Source organism: Strix aluco, chromosome 6 (genome assembly GCF_031877795.1).
Source record: "Strix aluco isolate bStrAlu1 chromosome 6, bStrAlu1.hap1, whole genome shotgun sequence".
Classification (NCBI taxonomy): domain Eukaryota; kingdom Metazoa; phylum Chordata; class Aves; order Strigiformes; family Strigidae; genus Strix; species Strix aluco.
Window position 1 is genome coordinate 11,287,487 of NC_133936.1, and position 22,757 is coordinate 11,310,243.

The 22,757-nt window shown below is 45.0% G+C and overlaps 1 protein-coding gene across 1 annotated transcript in view; it reads left to right on the forward strand.

Moving 5' to 3' along the window:
- The first annotated feature begins 9,001 nt into the window (after positions 1-9,001).
- The window catches only part of ESYT3 (extended synaptotagmin 3), a 33,842-nt gene continuing 20,086 nt past the window's right edge, over positions 9,002-22,757 (forward strand). The window contains exons 1-4 of the mRNA XM_074828662.1: positions 9,002-9,286; positions 15,367-15,408; positions 16,274-16,408; positions 16,938-17,014. Coding sequence (XP_074684763.1) covers positions 9,002-9,286; positions 15,367-15,408; positions 16,274-16,408; positions 16,938-17,014 — 539 coding nt within the window. The remainder of the gene's footprint in view (positions 9,287-15,366; positions 15,409-16,273; positions 16,409-16,937; positions 17,015-22,757) is intronic.

Here is a 22,757-nt window from a genome sequence, read left to right on the forward strand (position 1 = left end):
CTTCCCCAATTGTGAGGAACTTCAGATACTTGTGCCTTTTCTCTGCAGGGGGAGAATTTCATGTCTCATTGACAAATGCTTCCTCAGAAAAAAAATGTTCTGTTCCTTAAATTTCCTGTGTGTTAAATTTGACCTAGTAAAGGATGATTATAAATGAAGGCAGTGAGTCTGAAGTTTTAGAAACTGAGTGGCAGAAGCTAGCTGATTTTCCAGACAAATGTTTTTTTTAGTGCAAGTACACAGTGAAAACAAGAATTTGATGTCCAGAACTCCAAGTGGTCACACTGAAATGCTACTTACTAAACACCTGTTTGTGAGCATTTAATATGCAACAATTGAATTTACCCTGAGAATTAACAGTATTTGCCATCTGAAATGAAACTCATAAAAGAGCGAGATTATATCAACTGCTACCTTTTTCCTGAAGCAAAAAATATGATTTTCATTTGGGGGTTGTACATTTTGGTCTAATCACAAGAGCAGTAAACAATGACTGCAGTTAGCACAAGCCCAGATGTAGTGCCGGCTTCCCTGATTCAATAACACTATCTCTCCTGCTTTCTGAATAAGATCAGGGCCATAAATACACTGTAAACATTGGCTTGGAAACCAGAGACCAGCTAGGATTCCTCATTGTATTACTGAGCCAGTTGTTTAACTTCTCTGCCCCAGTTTCCGCTCTTGGAAATGGGCTTTAATAGCATTAGTGTTATGTATGTTGAACGGCAGGTCAGACAATCAGCTGCTCTGTATTAATTTGGCTCCACTAAATGTAATGGAGCCAGAACAGGCTGCAACAGCCAATTATGTGTTTCTAGTCACTTATTCTGATATTCTTCAGTGCTAAGCATTTGCTTACTTTTCTATGCACTTCTCTTTTTACCCATAATGGAGGCCATCTACCCTTGAGCACCAATCTCAATATACCACTTATGCCTTTACATACCACTTATGCAGTTTTATCGCTTACCAGAAATTTGGGTGAGAGAAGAAGTCTTTGGGAAGAGTCTTCTGTAGGACATAGCTTAGAGAGCCCCCCATACCAGCAAGGATACTTGCTCCTGCAACCAAAAGTGAAAATCTGAGCTATTTTGCAAGGCCCTTGCTACAGTGACTGACCTGAGCAACGTGCTCAGCATTAGGTGGTGTGCTCGCAGATTAGTACAGTGCTGTAGATGGTGTCTCTGCTGTTGTGCACCAATAAAATATCCATGTAAATCTTAGCTGGATTTGGGACTGCTAACGCTTAACAGATGCCAGAATCTCAGTCCTGACCAGCAGGGGCCACTAAGAGATTATAGGAAGAGCTGTTGTACAAGGCCCTGGAGACCTTGTTCTTCAACATGTTCACTGTCGGAGAGATAGCATCTGGCTGTGGATTAGGACTTTTGCTAAAAAGAAGGAATCTTCTGAGGATTTTCAAACCTTCCAAGATTTTTAAAATAATCTTGGGATGAATATTGTATTTGCTGCTGGTCTGCACTCTGAGTGGGCTGGTACTTGCCAGCAATGAGCTGGAGCAGGGGCAGAGGGAAAACTCTGTAAAAAGAGATCCAGGATACTCTTCTACTTGTGCACAATGCCGGGGAGAACTTTGTAACTACACCGTGCAGTTTGGTACAGTTAGGTGAAGACAGACTGTCAGCATGCTTGTGTCAGTGTTTAATGGTCAAGCTGGGATGTCGCCTGTCATCCCTTTTGGATGGACAGTAGTAAAAGCTCAGATGTAGTCCATGGGGCCCAGCTGTCTGTGTCACAGGGATGCAGTGAAGTGGCTGAGGTGGGCTTTGAATCTGCTGAGTTTACTGTAATCTCATGTTCCTCTTCATGGAGATTTTGTGTTTGTGAGCAGCACTGTTCGCTTACTCCAAAGTTGTCCTCTTTCCTCAAGTTTTTCTCAGTCCTAATACCATCATGTCTTTCCCCAGTCCAAACAATTCATTGTTCTGTGTCTAACCTCATTCACTTCTAGGGTAGACATTGCTGCAAAGGGAGAGCATTGGGTAAAGGAAACCAGCTGTGGCTTAGTAACCTACTTCCACAGTACTGTGCAATTCCTTTAAGTCTTGAGCTTGTTTGTGTGCTGCAGCTGCTCCGGACAAGCTAAGAAAAGTCATCTGAAAATTCACCCAGTTCATGTCTTCAAGTGCAAAACTCTGGCACAGAGCAGTTCTGCCTGCTCAAAGTGGTTTCAGGACATTATTGGACTCCACACTGATTCTGCTGTGAACAGGCTTTTCACTGACCTTTCTGGAGCTTTGAAGGCAGCACTTCCTCAAATTCAGGTCTTCATTTTAGAGCACCAGCTCTTTGCTGAAAGCACACACTGAAAACAGGTGGCAGGAGCTCTTCAGAAGGAGAACTCTTCAGTCAGGCTGTATATATTTTCCTTTCTCAAAGAGAAGGCTAAGCACGCTAAGCAGAAACTCAGCAGGAGCTGGGAGGTGCAGCCTCGCAGAGAGGCAAGATGCTGTCATTGCTCCTTGCAATAACTTGGCTCGAGGAAAGTGGCTTCTGACTGACTGAATTCCCAGCCCTGTGCCAGCCTGGCTGTGCCATTGCAAACTGTGCCTGTGCCATCTTTGGCAGCCCACGCTCCAAGTGGGAGCCCGCATGCAGGTGTTCCTGTGTCAGGATCCATTATGATGAAGGGATGTCTGAGCGGGCAAAAGCGCAAGCAGCATTCCTCACAGTTTCACATCTGTTGCTCCTGTTGTTACTCTGTAGGTCTGAATCTGATCTGTGTTCCACACTGTGTCAAGCACAGACCACGTACATGAAGAGTCCTCTGGCAAATCTGCACTTTAAATGGACTTTATTAAACACGCGGTTATGACTGAGCCCTGCAGCAGAAAGAAAGGAGCAGAAAGTGTCAATTTTTACCTCCTTCCTTTCCTTCTGGGGAAAGAAAGTGTAGCAGATGATGTGTCCATTACTTCTTCAAAGGCTGGGTGTAAGGAAACTATCTTCATAGGGATAGTGTTATTAGGTAAAGCTTAGAATCATAGAATCATTTAGATTAGAAAAGACCTTTAAGATCATTGAGTTCGACCATTAACGTCGCACTGCCAAGTCCACCACTAAACCACCTCCCTAAATACCTCCAATGATGGTGACTCAACCACTTCCCTGGGCAGCCTGTTCCAACACTTGACAACACTTTCAGTGAAGAAATTTTTCCCAATATCCAATCTAAAACTCACCTGGCACAACTTGAGGCCATTTTCTCTTGTCCTGTTGCTTGTTACTTGGGAAAAGAGACCAACACCTACCTTGCTACAACCTCCTTTTGGGTAGTTGTAGAGAGCGATAAGGTTCAGTTTATCAAGAAACACCTTTGTTTTGTGGCACTTCAAATGGAAAGTGTCAGCTAAACAAGATGTAGCCCTCCAAGAAGAGTAACAGGGAAGTTTCTCCTTCCTGGTTTCACCATTGATGGAGAGGTGCCAGCTGGAACAACAGTTCTCTAGTTCATGAATTATCTTCTTCCACTGCTTGACACTTTTAATGAGTTTCAGAAAGGTTGAGCACTTGAATTCCTTAAAGAAGAGGTTTCTGTGAGCTCAGTCAAGTCCTTTAAGCACTTAAAATACAGCAAGATGTAAATTGTACAAATTACAGACTAAGCTATAAATTATTAATAAGCTTGTTCTGGAAATCCATCATGCACTTGAAAGGCAATTTTTACAGCTTAATGTGTGTCAGTAGCTTGTACCAGCACTCTCTTTCACTCAGCAAAGTAGAAAAGGATTTAAAAGGATGCGGAGAGAACTTTTTTCCTATGGTTTCCTTGCTTGCCTTTCACTAACTGACATAACAAAATCTATAAAATATTTTATCCTCCAAGAAATGTGTTGTGCCATTTTTAGACTGAAGACATTGTATCTTGTGCTCACAGATCCTGTTGCAGATACAATTGTTCAAACAGAAAAACGTAATAAATTCATGTTATAACAATGGCAAAATTTAAAACAAACAGATTTAACAGGCTGTGCTTCTCAGATTAAAATGTATAGTACAATAATAGAAGTTGTACTCGGCAAAGACTTTTAAAAATAAATTGACGTTCCCCTGGTTCATTTCAGTTCTCTGCTGATTCTGTTGTATGTGAAATACAGCCTCATTTCAGCTAGATTTGACTTTTCAGGTGAAAAATTATTTTTCCTCCATCCAGACTATAAATTACTTACTAAATCTGGTCTGCATACTACCGTCACGGATGGGAGGCAAAGCCACCTTGTGACAGCACCCAGGGATCTGTCCTAGGCAGAGGGGTCACAGCTGCTCTAGCTCTGTTTTCTGTAGCCTGCCTTCCTGAGGTAAAGGCTGTTGTGTTTGTTCAGCAGGTGGCACCAGCTGCTTACAGGTCAGTGCAGGTTCCGAGATGACACAAAGGTGTGCTGAAGTGTCTTGTGTGGAAATATGGCTTGTATCCAGAGCCAGGAAAGTGACAGCTCCAACTCGCAGGCCGTCTCCAGAAGCACTGGAAAATACTGTCCTCACTGTAAGGGAAGTTTATTTTTCTTTCCCTTTGCTACCATCGTAGATGGCGCTTTGTATTCTTTCACTTTCTCGTGCCTCACCTGTGCCATTATGTAATTTGTGTGTGCAAGACACAGCTTTTCTCAGTGCTCTGCTAACCCAGATGTCCACTGTGACTTGCAGCATCACAGCGGTGTGGGATTTGTTGGCAGGAAGGCCAAGGCTGGGCCAGGGGCACTGGGCCACACCACTCTTACCTCCTGTGGTGGATACTCTGCATCTTACTGCACTGCCCTCACATTAATGGCCCTGCTGTAGAAAGAACAAATGGATGTGTGAAATAAATTGCTGTTACTGGTTTTGTTATATTGCAAAAAGTGCCAGCTGTTCAGTGCCTCTCTTTGCTGCCCATTGTACAAAAGCAGTGAGGAGCATGAACCAGGCAGACACAAGACACAGTATGGGGGAGTGAGCGTGGTGGAGCAGAGCCTTTAAAAGCAAGGGTCATGTATTCCCAGCCCAGCCTCGCACATATTCCCAACTAAAGCCCTGGTCTTGCAGTCTTCTGCATGTGATTATTTTGTCACATGAGAAGAAATCCCATTAGCTTTACCAGTCCAGAACAGGTTTACAGATAATACCAGTTAGTCCTAGATTAGGCATGGTTTAGCTAGTCAGTATCCCACAGGTAGGCTTGAGGTTGGTGTTGCTTTATGCGAATGGAATGATTCCCAAAATAGGACATGCATACATAATTATTTTCATAACCAAATTACACATCTCCAGCCAGAATAATATACCTGGCTGAACAACGTAACATGGGCTCATTTTAGCTGCCCAGCTCATATTTAATTTCTGGACAGAACGGGACAGAATGAAGGAGCCACAGCTTTCCCTGGGGAAATGCACTCCAGACTCAGTGGGGGTGTTTGCTTGAGAACAGACAGTAGGAGGGGATACAAGGCTTTTGCCCTGTGATAGGCAGAGTCTGGATATGGCTTTGCTTGATAGGGTCAGCAGTACATGGATGGAGAGTATCAACCCAGAGGAAACTAAACAATAATTCCTTGTCAAGTGACATGGAGTGCCAAAAGGGGCAACTGCTTTAATCAGGTCTTGATACAGAAGTCATTCTGTTAACGCAAGGAGTAGGGTTTTATCCTTACATAAGTGTTTTCTATTTTCCTGTGGATACACAGAGAAAAGACATAGTGCACCTCTAATATTTGCTAGCATTAATGTGGGAATTTCACACTGGTCACAAACCCTGAAGCCACAAGAAAGTTAAGTTAGAATGTCATCTTCAGAAAACCCTTTGATATATCATTGGTATGCTCTTAAATCGGTATTTCAGATTAATTCCTTTGCATATTCTCTATAGTTAAAAGAAAAAGCGTTGGCAGTAGTTTTTCATAACTCCCCACCTTTAAAGTGGGTTGCCTTAGTTACCATGGCCAGCTTGAGAGACAGCAAATTTAGTACTAATACATTTTCAAAGCCCTGCAGTTTCTGTAAAATCTCTGTGTCATCATCAGCTACAACATATGCTTTTATCATAGTGCTAATAAGTTACAGTGGTGATGTCTAGTCAAGTTAAATCAGAGGTGAAGATTGTCACAGGCCAGAACAGTAGCCTTGGATCATCACCTTAGTGACTGCCCTGTGTATATTGGGAGAAACAGGTTGTGAAATTCCCCTGTAATTCAAAATAAGATTGGCTTCAGATGGCTCAGATATCTGGTGCTTGAAAGCAGTCAGCTGCAGTCAAGATCATACTTTCCCTAGTAGGAAATTGATAGGTCTTAAGTTGTCCTCTTGATCGGTGCTTCAGTATTTCCTCTGACATTTAAGAAAACGACAGGAAGCAATTATTCTTTAAAGGGTAACTACTATCCATGCAAACAGAGTTAACAGAGGTCTCAAAGGCTATTGATTTATCTTGTTCTCATGTGCACAGTACCTGGTTTGAGAACAGCTCTCTGTGTAACCTGTTGTGATAAAAGTAATTTTTCACCTCTACTCTTTTTCTTTTGTTCAACTTTTAAAATTTTAAATAGTATGAGCTAAAGGTTAAAGAAATTTTATATTATTTGTGTAATTGTTTAAAGTTCTTAAAACCTCTTCAGATCTAGCAAGGAATTGTCTCATCACAAGGTGAAGAGTTGGCAGCAAAGAAACAAGCAGTGTCCAAGAGAGTGGGGCTGTTTCTGAGCTCGGGGTGCTGGGGGACAGTGCAGGATAGGACATGGAGTTGTGCTTTCATGGAAGCGTCTCCTTCACTAAACAGCAGCTGTGGGCTGTGCTGCAGGACTGAAAGTGTCCTGTTCATTTGTACAGAGGGAGCGCTTTTATTATGCTTTAGCAGGAACCTAAGTTTTTGTGATCAGCTGAGTGAAGAATAAGAAAAAACAAAAAATGGTAGTTTATTTACGAAATTAGCCAGTACATATTTCAGTGCAGCCCCAATCTTTTTCCTGCTCAATAAGCTGCCACCAGTTGGTGCTTCTAAACTGCATAGTGCTCTGAGTTTGAGCTAAATATCTCAAACTCTGTAAGAGTAGTAATTTGAAGAGGAAAACACCGGATCTACCTTTTACTATAGCTTCTCCTGGTAGCAACCTTCTAAGTCTTCAAATCACTAAAAAAGCACCCCTTTTTTTCAGAAGCTTCTGTTTTTCTGAAAGATCAGACTTTGTGATTGAGATTATCCATGTGAAGTTTCACTCCATGGATAAAATGTCATACTGAAAATGTTTTACAAAGCTTTAAATGGCAGTGGGAAAAACTAAATAACAAGTCTTTGGTCACAGTGAGAACAAAACCAGATGTGTTTTTGCATGTAAATGTATCTCCTGATATATGTACTTGTGCAAACTAATCACTGCATGTTTTTAAATGTGTGATATCAAGGTGCCAGATACTCCTTCAGCTGTTAGATCCACCGGTTTCTAGTCTTTCTTCCCAGCTTTACAAACAGAAAATGCCTTCTGGGGTCAGACCACTGGTCCACTTGCTCTCGGTGGTGATAGGAGTTGCCGTTTAGGGAGAGAGCACAAGCCCAGTCATTTTCTGCAGTCCTTTTCCCTCAACCTTCCCCCGAAGCCACAGCTGTTGTATCCCTGATGTCAGGGAGTACATTTATGGGCCTTGATGTTTGAGAATTTATCTAATCCCTTTTTGGACCTGCTGATCCTGTCTGCCTTGCAGCTTTCTCCAAGTTTTAAAGGTTTACTGCCCACTGTGTAAAGAACTACTTTCTTAAGTGTGTTTTATAATGATTTATCTTTGCAACACCCCCAGGAAGAAGAGCATACTCATCCTCCTTTGACAGAAGGAAAGATTAGGGCGTTTGTTTCCAAAAGTACCTGTTAATAGTAGATGTCTCATGCATGAGTTTGTCTAATGTGAGGCATTTGAGGCTTGATTTTTTCAGATGCCTGAACTGATTACTATCCCAGATCAGTCATGCACAATGATTAACATACAAATGAGGATCACTTGCAGTATTGTTTTATTTATTGACTGACCCATAATTAAATAACGATTCCATAGCAAAGCGGGGGCCACCAAACCTAGTACTCCCCAGTCATGGTCAACTTCCTTTTCTTGGAGGTTTGGGACTGGCTCATCATTTGTTATCTTGTGCAGCCAGTATAGAAAAGGGGCCACAATAAAAGCTGGCGTCATTCACTGATGTTCCAGACTTATCCACTGAACAAAGAGCAGCATTTGCCTGATCCAGGGAAAACTGCGGTGGAAAACACAGCGTTGACCTGTACAGTTACAGCCTGTCACTTAAGGCATACAGAAAGGTATGGAATTAATATTGCTGGGTTACTCACAGAATCTCAAAAAGTGTCTTATGAGTCCCAAATAATGCTGCATTCCCTAATGCATAATTCCCAGTATTTCAAAATCTGAACCCCCACAATATCCCCATCAGAATCAAAACAGCAGGAGAAAAAAAGTAACTTATTCTTCCAGGTAGGGAGTGTCCAGAACCAACAGGTTGTTTCTGCCCCATACCCTTCTGTGTTAAGCACCGAGCAGTCACAGAGGGCTTTGGTTGGTTCCGCTGAAAATCACGGACCGCAGCGAGGGCCGGGGGGGCCACACTTCCCGCACTGGGAAGGCGGCTGCCCCCGGAGGGAGGGGCCACCCCGCCTTTTGCGGCCCCCGTTCAGCAGCCGGTTCCCTCGCCCTCCCCCTGTCCCCGCTCGGACCCTAACCCGCGGGTTACCGCCGACCCCAGCCGGCCCGGCCCGGCCCGGCCCCCTCGCTAGGGGGCGCAGTGCCCCGCCGTGCCCCGCCGGTGCTGGGCGACGCGCCCGCTGGGGGGCGCCATGGCGCGGCGGGGCGGGGCCGGGCCGGGCCGGGCCGTGGGGGCGGCCCGGGGGCGCGGGTCGCGCCTCCCCGCCGGGCGGAGGCAGCGGCGGCAGCGGCGCGGGGAGGGCGCACTCGGCAAGGGGCGACCCCTCGCAGCCGGGGCGGCGGGGGGTGGTGGGCTCCGGCGCGCAGCATGAATCCCGCGGCTGCCTGCCGCCCCGGCGGCCGGCGGCCCGGAGTCCCGCCGCGGCCGCTGCTCTCGTCCGCGGCCCGGGCGCTGCTGTGGCTGGGTCCCGTCTACCTGGCGGGGTACCTGGGGCTGAGCGGCAGCTGGGTGCTGCTGGCGCTGGCGCTGTGGCTGTGCTGGGGACGCAACCGGCGGTGGAAGCGCGACCGGCTGGCTGCCGCCTTCGCGCTGCTGGAGGACGAGCGGGAGGCGGTGTGCCGGGGCCTGGCCGCCCGGCACCTCCCGGCTTGGGTGAGTGAGTGAGGACCGGCGGGCAGAGGGGCGCTGAGCCCGCCGCTCGGCCCCGCGTCCCCCCGCGGCGGCGGCGGCGGGAGCCCTCGGGAGTCCCCGGGAGCGGGGACGCTGCGGGGCTCCCGGCGGCGGCGGGACTGCGGGCGGCTCCGGGCTGCCAGGCTGGGGAGCGCCCGGGGGAGCAGCGTGCAGAGCGGGGTATCCCCGCAGCGAGCGGCCGGAGGGCAGAGAGGTGGCAGCGATGCCTTGGACCCGGCAGTACCGCCTCTGACTTTGAAGTCTCGCTCAGTAAAGTCAGCACCAAACTGGAAGTTGGTTTAGGCCAGGAAACGGGCATGTTGCTGTAAGCGTGCCTGTAAAACAGCCTGCTGTATCCCCGGAGAAACCTTTCAAATACGTGCAGTTGCACTGCAGGTGTTCCGGTGTAGAGGATACTTATTTTAGACCTTCTCATCCAGAAGGTTTTCCCCCCTTCTCTTTAGCGTCGTTTGAAAAAAATAAATATTTATAAACATAATATTCTCTGCCTGCTAAAAACCAAACATTTAACTTTAAAGAGCCACTCTTGATGGTACGGAAAGCCACCCCCTGCTTGTTCTTCACATTTGCTCCTAGCCACTCTAGGTTTTAAAGTGAAGAAACTTGAAAACGTAGCTGCATGTTTTATTTTACATCGTCAGTTATTTGTTGGGTAGCCTTGGTTGACTAATGGAAAAGGATGATGAGAGGTTTTTTTTCTTCATCGTCATTTGCTTAGCATTTAAAAACATGTCAGGGACTGGTAGGGAAATGCTTTTCTTGTAGGAGAGAGAATATCAAAGAGCTCTATTTGTAAGCAGTGTTGCATGGAGACGTTTAGAGTCAGCAAACTGTTTTATATAGCCTACAGCCCTTGGCTCTCCTTAATACTGTGGGAAACGAAGGCAGTTGGCACTTGTGCAAAGTGAGGGCAGGGTCTCCTAGCAGAGCTGGTGCAGCTCCCTGCACATGTTCCCTCCCGCCGGGCACAGAAGTGTCTCTCTGAATGAGGTTTCTGCTTGTTTGTGTTGACAGAGCGTTTAAAACAACTCAGAGTTGTTTTAATGAGTGTGGCGGTGTCAGCTCTTGCCCTGATGCCATGAAAATAATAGTGTTGTATTTTATCCTCAAGCGCCCTAAATCTTGGTAATGAGAAATTGAATCTCTTAGTCATCGCTGAAAAATCAGAATCGCCCCACACACACACACAGAATCTCAAAAGTTCTTAGGTTTTGTGGTTGAAGGTGTCAGGCTTTGTTAGTGCACGGGCAGGCAGTCGATGGAAGGGATTATTGATTGCCCTGTACTCGGCATTCACAAGGCTGCACCCAGAGCGCTGTGTCCCCCAAGCCCAGGAGAGGTTTTGACAAACGGGGACACTCCAGCAGAGCCCACCCAGGCTGGAGCAGCTGGTGTGTGAGGAGAGGTGGATGGAGCTGGGGCTGCTCAGCCTCCTTCAGGAGATCCTTCAGCCCATCTCACTGCTGTGTGCTCCCAGAGAAGGTGGAGTCAGACTCTTGTCAGAGGCCTCGCTCCTGACTTGTGAGTTTTTGGAGCTGGCTGCTGGAAGGCAGGATGTAGGACCGCAGGGTAAAGGGGCTGCACCGTGTGCTTTTAGCTCTTATCCGTATCGCCACTTTTCCTCCTTTACTTTTCTATGTTGGTGACTTTGGCTCTATATCAGTTGGTGTTTGCTTTCACACTACACTTGTTCTTTTAACTTCTCGCTTTTAATTTTCCTTCTATCCCCTTCCTCAATTTGATCTTCTGCTTCTCCACTGTGCTAGTCTTCCACTGTGCCAGTCTTGGCTGATTCTCACCTGCTGTCTATTCAGCTTATTCTCTGTGGTGTTGTCTTTTTTTATCTCTCTTTTTTGCTTTTCAGTGTTCATGAGCCTTCAACTGAAACAGCTCTAAAAATGTCCCTTGTGTTCTCTCCTGACATGCGGAGGTGGGAGTAGGAATACAGTTCAGGCTAGAGGGAGCATGGGTTGGATTTGCAGTGTTGTAATCCCGGGAAGGGTTCTGTGAATCAATGACAGTGTTTTAAGGGATTGGTAAATACTTGTCTCCTCGTGTACCCTATAGTAAAATGAGGAGTATCCGTTCAGTGAAGAGTTATGATCAATCATTGATTGTGCTAGTTGGTTAAAAACCGTTCTCCCTAAGAGCAGTGTGGTGCCTCCTTCAAATGTGGCTCAGGCTCTCCGCTCAGTCCTGGTATCAGTTGTTAGGAGATGCATTTGTATTGCAGCCTTTCCCTCAGGGGGGACGCTGGGAGGGTTTCCCTCATCTACTTAACCATCTGTTTCAGGGAATTTGCAGGGTTATTTTGCAGCACCAGTTTCTTGGCTGAAACCAGCCAGTGAATTTGGAATTGAGGCATTCCTGTGCTAGACAGCTTATGTGGGCAGGCTGTGCTTCCTTGGGAGACCAGGCTGGAAATCTGCTCATGTCGAGCACAGTCAGAGCTGTGCCTTGGAGAGGTGAGATTTTCTGACTTCAGCCTATGCAGCCTTTAGCATGACCTTTGTAAAACCACTCAGTGCCCGGAGCAGAGGTAGCTGGGCTTCCACCTTCGTTCTGGCTCCTGGGGCTGGTGGGGACTTCTCCCTGTTGCTTTTGCAGCTGTTAGCGGGTTGCAGGTGAGAACATCCAAGTATGCTGAGTTTCTTCCTGATGTGTTAAACTCCTTTTACCAGGAGAAATTGATATTACTGGATACAGAGCAATCCTTTTAAAACTTTGCCTGTTAATTCCTTGTTCATGCAAAAGGCTTGTTTAGACTTTTTTTTTTTTGCCCCTGCAGAGGGAGCTAAAAAAATCTGTCCTTTAAAAAACAAACAAAACCCAAGCAAACAAAAATCCACCAACAAACCCACAAACAAGCAGAAGCCCTGATGGATAGATTCCTGTGTTGTGTTTGAACAGAATGGCACTGTTGTGTCAGACATGTTTTCTGCTGTTGCTATGATCGGTGGTGTGGCCTGCTCCAGGGCAAGATGGAGCCATGCAGAAACTCACACGTTTTCTTTACTTGCTGGTAATTGGTCCTTATCTAGTGTTTTTGATCTTCAAAGATCTTTTCAAATGCTAAGTAATTTTTGCAGTATTCTGAAAATATTGGCAAGAAGTATGCCTGCTTTTTTAGATGGGGAGAACTGATTTTGATAGTGTGACTTGCCCAGGGCTACAGGATTAAGTCTTGTTCTGGGATCGTGTTAGTTTTGGCAGGTCTTGGTGGCTGGTTGTGAGCTTAGTAGGAAGTGTGTTGGGCTCCCTTACCTGTGCTGTACTGATGACAAACTCAAGGACAAGATCTTGCTCTCGCCAGTAACAAGGGTCAGAAGTGAGTCTGAAGTCCAGAGCACATGGTTAAAAAGTATGGAACTGCAGATGTTTTTTTTCCAAAATGTATTAGGACACAGTAAGTTCTTGGAGTAAGCTGCTCGGTCAAGGACAGAGCTTGGTGGTGTCACTGGGCTGAACTAGAGCAGCTCTCATCTTCTGCTAGTGAGACATGCACATTATGGGAATATCCTGTGGGTAGGAAAGGCTTTGCTCAGAGTTTATGTCTTACTAAACAGTGCATAATCTAGATGCAACACTTGGATACCAAGCTCTGCTTCTTCTGCGGAACTGCTCGTTGAATTCATACCATTGAGTGCAGTTGACCTTTGGTATTGGGAACCCATTGAAATTTGGTGACCTTTCATAATAGGCAGAAAGTTCTTGTGGTGTTTACCTCTGTGAGAGCCCTGTTGTGTTAGCCAAGGAGCTCCTGGTGGTCTTTGGTACCTTTGAGCTACAGCAGTGCTATTACTTCTGTCTGTCAAAGGGAACTGAGGCACAGAGTGCCTGGGTAGGAGCTGTGTTGCAGACACAAGGATGAGGGGGTGTCAAGTGGGATGGAAATGTATTGCAAATGGCTGCTAATCCTATCACAGTGATCTGAGGTGTGACACAGTGATCCGTGATTCACTGTGGTTGCTTTTGGAGTTTGCCCTGGTCTGTCTGGTTTGGGTGTTTGTGGCTCAAATAGTGAATTCAATTTTGCTTTTTCTTAAGGTGGGTCTAGCCGCTGCCACCTCGTCATGGTTTTTGCCTCTTTCCTGATGCTCCTGTGTGCTGTTGCAGCTCTTTAACCACCAGTTTGCTTCTCGGTCACCTCTTGCAGTTGCATCTCTGGCAGCTTGGGCTCTAGTGAATAATCCCAGCCAACTTCAGTGGTTTATATTGTGCTACATTTCTCCCCTTAATGTTGGTGGATTTCACACGTGGGATGTGACTTTCTCATTGGGATGTGGTGGCCAAACTATTGCCCTGAGTCCTGGTCTGTCCTTCCTTTTGGGTCACATCCCTTCCCTCGCTGTAAGGTCTTTTGACGGACAGCACATCATGGTACTTCCATCCCTGCTCTACCCTGCCTGTGACTGATCCAGAGCGGTGACTCAAACGCTGTGGGACGCTGGCGCTTGGCAGTTGTGTTGGAGCTGGGGACCAGTTGCCTTCAGGCAGGCCTTCAGGCTACCCTGGTGGAGAGGACCTTTTGGTGAAAGATGAAAGGCTGGCAGGTGAAGTAGCAGTCCCCTGATTCACATAATCCGCCTCACTGTAAAATGTCAGCAGCAATTTATCAGTATTGATTGTCCCTTCTGGTGCTGTATTCTCACTTTATCATGCAAATAGAGCTGGGTAGGCTGACATTTCAGTGAACTTGCATCGTCTTATTTAGTGGAAAAGTTGCTATTTAGAGCATCAAAAGAAATCGCTTATGAAGAATATGGTAATGTCACTTCGGGTTTTTTAATGTAATAATTGGATACAATTTGAAGTATTATTTGAGCAAGGGAAATGGGCTCTGAAATCATAAATGAGGCTGGAATAAAAGGCAAGCTGCTGTCTGTTCCATCCAAACATCTCTGGGCACCTCTCTGAAAGCTGCTGAATTAAACAGCAAGCCTTTGACTGAAGAGTGCAATTCACAGCTCTTGAATAAGGAGGTAATGTCTTGTCCTAACCAGTTACTATTATCAAGCTAGATGATAGTTGAAGGAGTCCCTTTGTATTTGGGTGCTCTTGTAGAGCTGAACAGGGCCCGAGTGTCCATTCTGGAAAGCTGCTGCACCATCCTTCCCTTCTGCAACAACCTGCAGTAGATTGTAGCACTGGCTGAAAACACCCTATCCATAAGACTTCAGTGTCTGATTGTAGTAAGATGATTGTGTCTCTTCACTCAGCAGCTGCTTGGTGAGGTCTGCGAGATCAGTTAGCTACTTGACAGTGGCCTCATCTCTGACTGTCCTGATGGTGATTAAACAAGTTATCACTTCAGGGTATCACAGGGATTTTGTAAAGGACACATACACTTCTTGTTGGCATTTGATGTGTCCAATAGGGAAACATGATGCCTGAGTGACTGCTTCATTTTAATTTGTCCTTAACATCTTAAAAACCTCTGAGAGGTGAAAACACTGGACTGTTACACATGATAGTGTATGCTAATAAGCTTGAACTCTTACAGTGCTTCTTTTCCCTGAAGCCATTGGCACTATGTTAGTATTACTGGAGAAATGCTGCTGCAACCAATAAATTGAGTTTCCCGGGCAGGTTCTTGTTTTCCAAAGTGTGGTGTTCTGGTTGAGGTAAGCTGGTAAGCCAGTACAGGAAACAGGTCCTGCACTCGTGATCTTGAAGGGAAGCAGGTTCTCGTGGCTTCCCAAGGCATGACCAAGAGAAGGATGAGAAATCTAATGCTGCTTTACATCATTCATGAACAGGATATGACACTTGCTTTAATCATATAAATGTGCCCAGAGGCATACTGGTACATCAATGCATGTTTGTTATTTTGCCTTTTACTATTTTTTACTATTTTATTTGCCTTTTACAATTTTTTCAAGGAGGTAGTAAATTATAAAGGATATATGTATGAGGACAGAGGGATCTCAACTTGTTTTAAAACTTGTTCCATGCTCCATGGTATCTTTTACATGTGTTGAAGTATGCTGAAACAGATGACATGTGGTACTCACTTAATCTTTTTTTTTTTTTGCGTTCAGGTTCACTTCCCTGATGTTGAACGAGTGGAGTGGCTGAACAAGGTGAGGAGCTCTGAACTCCAGTTTGTGAGCCCATCTGCTCTGAGCTGCATCACAGCACAAACTCTGCGGGCCAAGTCTGAGAAAGTTATCGAGTCACTACAATATGGCTCGATCATATCAGTGTCTGTACTTAAGTCCTGGAGCTACTGAGGTTTAGAGTTGCCACTGAGGTTTTGGTGAGATCCAGATGTGTGCCTGGTTGATACAGGTTTGATGAATTTGACCACAACACTTTATTCTGAGATTTAAAAAAAAAAGCAAGTGTGTGTGTATGTAGATGTATATATATGTGTGTGTATGTATTATTATTATTTTAGCAAAAGTAGTGACATCTCCTCTTACCAGAGAGGTTCCCAGAGAGCGCTGAGGCAGGTGCTCCCATCAGCAGGTGTAGTCACTGGAACTGGCTCCTGTGGAATTCAAAGCAAAACAGCTGAACTTGCAGCATCCAGTAACTATCCTGTTTTCCTCTTTAGCACACTTTTGTTTTGATGTAAAAGCTCATCTTACTCGTCTCTAAATAAACTTAACTCCAGGGAACTTTGTGACACTTCAGAGTAATTAGGGACTATTGTGCTTTAGAGACTTTAACCCTGGGCTTTGCTGGCTCAGCCCTGTGGTTAGAAGCAGTCAATAGACTCTATGGTGCTGAAAACTCACCCTTCAGTTCCTAAAACAGATTCTTTTTCTGAAGAACTGAGGTGCATCCTTCCACAATGATGACTTAAGAGCACAAATGTGATTTGGTGTTTTAAAAGGACAGACATTAATAGCCAGGTGTTGTGTGATGTGTGTGTCTGTTTCTCAACAAAAGGTATTTCATACAAAGAATCTTCAGTGTGTTTCAGCTTTTGCTGTTCTTCAGGTCCTTGTACAGGCTTGGCCATACTTTGGGACAATCATGGAAAAAACATTTAAAGAAGTTCTTGAACCAAAAATCAGAGCTAAGAATGTACATCTGAAAACATGCACCTTTACCAAGATCCACTTTGGCGAGAAGGTAACGTGAATCCTTTGCAACACTTGTGGTTTCAGTCTTTTCTGAAAAGTTCAGGTGCAAGGGGAGTCTGTTCAGCTCTTTAATGTTTAACAAAATGGTGTTGGTACAACACTGCTGCCTTCTCTGTTCCCTCCTCATGCTGACTTGAGTGTCTTCACTGTGAAAGAAGGATCATATAGGAGACCCACTCATCCCTTCCCACTGGCTGTCAGTGTCATGGGACTGAAGACAGAAAAAGGGGCATGCATCCACATTTCGTTTTGTTATACCCTTGTGACAGGAGTTCTCAGTGTTTCCTAAGGCTTACAGCATGGGCTACTTGCAACCAGCCTGTATTTGAGGACTGCCAAGGCTGTTCACACTACCTCTTTAAGGGAAAAACTTGTGTGGTTTACTCATATTTTACATGCAGTTGTGCAGAGCCTTTGATGAATGCTTCTGTACTCAGACTGACTGAAGTGAGTAGGACTTTTCACTTGGGCTCAACTTGAAAGATATTGACTATGTTGTATCTTTGTCTTTATTTCAGTGCCCTAGAATCAATGGAATAAAAGCCTACACCAAAGAAATTGATAGAAGACAAGTTATCCTAGACCTGCAGATATGGTAACATTGCATCATTGGATATGTAGATGGTTCTTAACTCACTGCCCGTTTGACACCTGTGTCTGAGCTGTTGTACTGGACTGGACATGTGGTCCACTAAGATCAGCATGAAGTGGAGAAGTCCTTATCTTATATCAACAATCTGTCCCCCAGCTGAATGTCCTTGATACTAACAGAAATGAGATGTTGTGCATCAGCCATTAAGTCAGAAAACAGTGTCACCTGGTCTAGGTGTAACCTACTCTGGCCCATCGCTGCTGCCATGGGTGTAAGAATGTGTCCCTTGGCTTTGCCATTCATGACAGTTAAGAACCCAGGTCTCGGAACTGTATTTCCTGTTCAGACAGCTCTCAGGCATGGAGGTGTTTGATCTGTCTTGCCCCACTAGGGTTCCTCTTCAGTCCAACCTCTCCAGTTCTTCCAGAACTGCTTGTGCTATTTATTTTTTAATTCCTTCCTCTAGATTAATCCTGTTGTTTTACTCACCATTTGTTCTGTGTGCCACCCAACGCATTTGCTTTTTTTGATTACAGCTGTTCTCTGAGCAGAAAACTGCCTCTAGCTCTATTAACAACAACAACAACAAAATTAGATAAAACATTTGATACCTCCCAGGCTGTTTCAAATGAGCTTGTGTGTTTTGTTAACATCAGAGCCGCTGCAGAGCTAAACTCTCTCCTGGTTTAGCCTGGAGAATGGAATTACTGGGGGAATTGTCACTTGCATGCTGCTGTAGCTCTGTAAGTTTAGTGGGTGATTGAACTGCCCAAATGAAATGGCTTTTCTTCATGGTAGTGCCAGGAAAAAGCAGTGTGAAATTACAGAGTGTCTTGGCAACAGCACAGAGCTGCTCAGAACTGTGCCTGCTGCTTAATGTGGCAATGGCATGGCAGCATCCCCAGCCTGACGGAGCACCATCACTCCCTGCAAAAAGACATACTTGATTTTCAGCCAGAACATGTTATGCTTCAGTGCTGTCAGTGGAGTGCTCTTTGTAATAGCCAGACCAGTTTTAGGGCCTTTGGCAAATCATTTGTGCTTTCCACATTGAGATCGAGGGATTTGATGCCTTTAAGGCTCTGCAAGAGGTTGCTGCTGTTCTCTGTTAAACTACTTCTCCAGGCTGCTTCTCCCACATACTCATTTTCACTGTCTTTTAACAACCCTCTGCAGAGGGATTCCCCCACCTCCTCATTCCTGTCCCTCTGGCAGATCCATCAGCATCTCCAAACTGGCCAAACACTTCTGTTCCTCATCCTGACGATAACTTAACCTGAACCGTCACCTGATAACCCAAGTATTTTCTGTATTCACACAGGAGTGTTCAGACTACCTTGTCTCTCTGATGGGAGTCTCTTCTCCTGGGCTGAGTTAAGGACTCAGTTGTTAATACGTTAACATCAGTTTCTGCAACTAAGCTGAGTGTTGTGCATTGTACAATGTCCACAGGAGGTAGTGTATTACTTTCCAGAATGGAGAGAAGCAAATCTATGAGCAGTGGTGTTATTTACCTGCCTATTTTCTGGATTGCCAAAGGAACATGGTTTTTTTCTTTCTTAGAAAAGAAATGGCCAATCTCCACTTTTCTGGAGTGAGACAAACCCCCATTACAGAATAGGCTTTCTTAGCTACATGAATAGCCGTGAGTGTCTGCAGTAGTGCAGCCGGTGTTGGGAGAGTCGCTGCTTAGAGGAGTTGGCTTTGAGCTTCCCCAGTGTGAGGCTGCTGCCCTTTGCACTACCTCTCGGTTTCTGCATGCTGGGGACGTTTAAATGGCTGGATCTGTCCACAGAGCTGTGTTCTGGCATCAGAACTCTGGAGGAGAGTGTGATGTGGGGTGGGTGCCAGTGGGGTGCACTTGGCAATGCTGAGGTCACAGTGACCGACTTCCCTCTCTTGGGTTAGGTTTCAGAGAAGCGTAGCTGTGTTGCAGTGGACATTAAAGGATTAACGTGTCTGCATGTTATAAACATGACTCCTTTGCCTTGGTGCTAGCTGTAATTTTGTGGGAGTTCCCTCGCTGGTGAACCCACGTGAGTGTGGCCTGTTGGCTGGCTCGCTGCAGCTGCAGCAGGGAGGCCGAGCAGCCGCTTCACGCAGGGTGCTGGTGTCCCGGTGAGCAGCACTCCTGCCTCGGCAGCGGCTCTGCCCCGCTCCAGTGCTGAGTTATCCTTTCTGTTAGGCAGTGTCTTGCATCCAGAAATCTCAGCGTGCTCTCTAAATGCTTCTTGCTTTCAGTCTCACAGCCATACAGGAGGGATTTTTTTCCTCCAGTTTTGTCAAGGAAGCAACTAGTCTCTGAAGCCCAGAGTCTTTGACTTGGCCAGGGAAAAACACAGGAAAAGGGCAGGAGTAGAAAAGACCTTTCCCACTTAGTCTTCCTTTGTGATCTGTATGGAATAATTTGTGGAGTTTTAATAGCCACTTGTAGACATATGGTCCATCAAGTGTTTTGTTTAATCTGTGCTCCTGATCTCCATAACATGATGCCGCACTGAATGCTGTGATTCAGGTCTGTGCTGTGTGAAGAACTTCCTTTCCTCTGTGTTAAATCTGTGGTATCACAGATTGCATCCTTTGCTTGGGAACTGTGAAAAATAGCACTTAGAGGTCCCTTACTTCTATGAGCAGTAGCTGTCAGCAGAGCTAGTGATGCAGTAGATCTGGTATTGCATAGAGTTAAAGGGACTTGAGAAGCTGCTTTAATTAGATCTGTTAACAACAGCTTACATGTCTCTAGCATCAGAGCATTGGGAATGGCTATGTAGAGCACTGTCTCATTACAGTCTTGGCTGTCCCACGTGAAAGGACTATACTTGAGTTTTTGGCAGGAAAACCAAGGCTCAGAGGTGACTACTTGTGAGGCACAGAGACCTTTTGGCAACAGCAAGAAAGGAGGCTGTAAGTCTTCTTTCAAAATATTTTGCTCAGTCCCTGAGGTCATGCACCCAATTGGTATAAAGTAAGTTGTGTAAATTTTCACAGTTTATAGAACTGAACAGAAATGTCGAGATCATCACTGCTTACCCTTAGGTCTTCTGTACAGACAAAGTTTGTCATTTATCTGTCTGAAGGTCCTGGTGCCTCTATTCTCTTCATGTATCTGCTTTCCAATGCAAATATACCTGATGTACAGCTTTCACATGACACGTAAGAAAGTATCAGGGTTCTTGCAGTGGCTAAATGAAATATGAGGTCCTTGCCAGACTGGGATTTGAAATCCTCAAATCTGAAATATGAGATCCCAGCTGGAAATAAACTGGCAATACTCTGGGGTCTCTAAACAATTTGCCATAGATCTAAATCATGAATCTGTCCCCTGAGCATAGGGAGCTGACAGTTACATTCTCCAGATGAATGAGTGTCAAAGCATTCCAGAAACGTTCTCCAAAACTGCATTTTTCAAAATGGGAACTTCTCAAGTGCAGCCACTTGACCTCCTACAGTTGCTTTTCTTCCCACTAATTCTGTAGTTGCTGGAGCTGTTGTGTAGCCATGTAATTACTGACTATAGCTCATCAGAGTTTCAAAGTATTTGAGGGCACTATTACCTACCAGAAAAATATCTTGCAAGCCAGTTGCTTCCTATTTAATTAATCAGATTTAGTACTCATTATCATTTTTCATTGGAAATGTTTTGAATTTTCATTTCCATGCTCTTCTGTGGCATCTACCATACACGAGATGAAGAGGACTAATAGTGTAATACTTACCATGTATAAAAAAAGTATGCATTGCAATTCTGGACTTCCTAAATGGTGAGTTTTCAAATCTGGAAAGGCAGTCTCTGTCATCTAGTGCAGAATTAGAGAAAGTAGTCAAAAGAAGTATGCAACAATACTTTGAGCTTGGGTGGAGTTTGGTTTGTAGGATCTTACAATAAACTAAAACCATTTTGGAAATTTGTCAGTCTTGAGCAGAAAAGGAACACTTGCCCTCAGGAGCCTGACTTGATAGGCAAAGGGGAAAGGCAGAGATAGTCTGGTTTTTCTCGTACCCTGTTGTACTTGGTCACGTTTTCTTGTCTCTCTTATTTGTCTAATACTGATTTACCCGAATTGCTGATTTACCCAAGACCAAAGTCAGGCAGACTAAGCAGCAGTCTGCTTTACAAAGCACTTGAGAAGGCTGGACCAAGCATACAGGCCAATGAGAAGATGGGGCCCGTGGGGAGTTACTTTACAGGGGGAGAATTGCACGTGCCTTGTCTAAAGAGATACAGAGACAAGGTTAGTCAAACTTGTCAGTACGTGCTCTCGTAGCATCCCTGCCTTCAGCCAGTGGATTGCCATTGTGTCATAAACACTGGGCCCAGTTTTTCCACCCAAGTCCGGAAGAGATACAGATACATGCACTTGTACAAGCTCCTCCAGTTCTCATCCATGGCACAGGCATACTAATCTGCATCACCTTGTGCAATAGGTGATTTAGGAGGAAAAAGGGGTGTTTCTTCCACCTTTCACAGGTGGGCAAAGCATGATCTGGTGAATAGTGGCAGAGGGGCACGCTTTTGAGTGTCAGGGCTTGAGTTTGGCTCACATGTGCTCTGTCAGGGGGAGGACAGCAGAGAGCACAGCAAGGTTACGCTGAGCAGAGGGGGCGGATGAAAGCACAAGCAGCTTGGACTAGAAATGAGGAGTAAAACTAATGAACAAAGAGTGCATCCTTTCTATCAAGCACCCTGGCAGGGGGGTAATGCCTGTGTGAAGCAGACTTAAGGATAATTAAAGGCTCAGGCTCTGATAAAAGGGGTAAAGACTTCTCTGACATCTAGACTCTAAAACACAATTGCATGTACTGAAGTGTTACTGGAGAAGAGAGACGTCTAGGACTGGGTGGGAAGAGTTTTTGACTGTGTAGAAAGGCGTAAAGGTTGTAAATTGAAATGCCACAACTATTGTTTGTTGTGTTGGACACTGGCAACAGCTGAATTAAATCCTCTTGGATTAATTACTGCATATTGAGGAACTCATTTTGGCTTCTCATTTAGACTTTTATTGTGACAAAGCTCTATTAGCACCGACTGTAATGAGCTGTAAGATAATGTCAAAATTGCAGAAATTAATAAATGCAAAAATAAGTTTAATTATGTGACTACCTTATAAGGAAGATTGTGTTAATTTTGGCATGGCCTGTGAGGTTGGTTATTTAAGAAATGAGAATGCTCTAACATTAAAGGCTTTAATTGGTGTGTTATGAGCTTTTTAAATTCTGTTAAGTAGCTATCTGTAAACAAACATTTGCTGTTGAAAATGAAGACAAATTCGCAGGTTTACGAATTCTTGGCAGGTTTTTTTTGGGGGGAGGGAATCTGTGTGCAAATTACAGTGTGAATTAGTGGCAACTGCAGCACTATTTGCCTGTATACATGTGGTCAGAACAAAAATCTTGTTCTTTTTTCTTTGATTATGGGGTGAAATTATGCATGCAGGTGGCAAGCACAGCACATTCACTGTGCTACCGTACCTTTACACCCTGCTTTATCTGCAGGGTGTTTGTGTGTCTGTATCCAGAAAGAGCTATTTCTCAGAGGACTGAAAGGGAACTTGGTAGCTCCCTTCAGTTGGTTTCTGCCAGAGGCATCAACAAATCTGCTAGGTTCTGCTCCCTGGGGAGTGGCCATCGTTTTCTGTATAAGGTGATGTTTGTACTTTAAGAAAAGTCTAAGGTAGTTTCCAAATTGCTAAAGTATTACAGTCGGCATTAGTTTTATTTAAAGCCTGATGTTCTCCATGGCAACTGA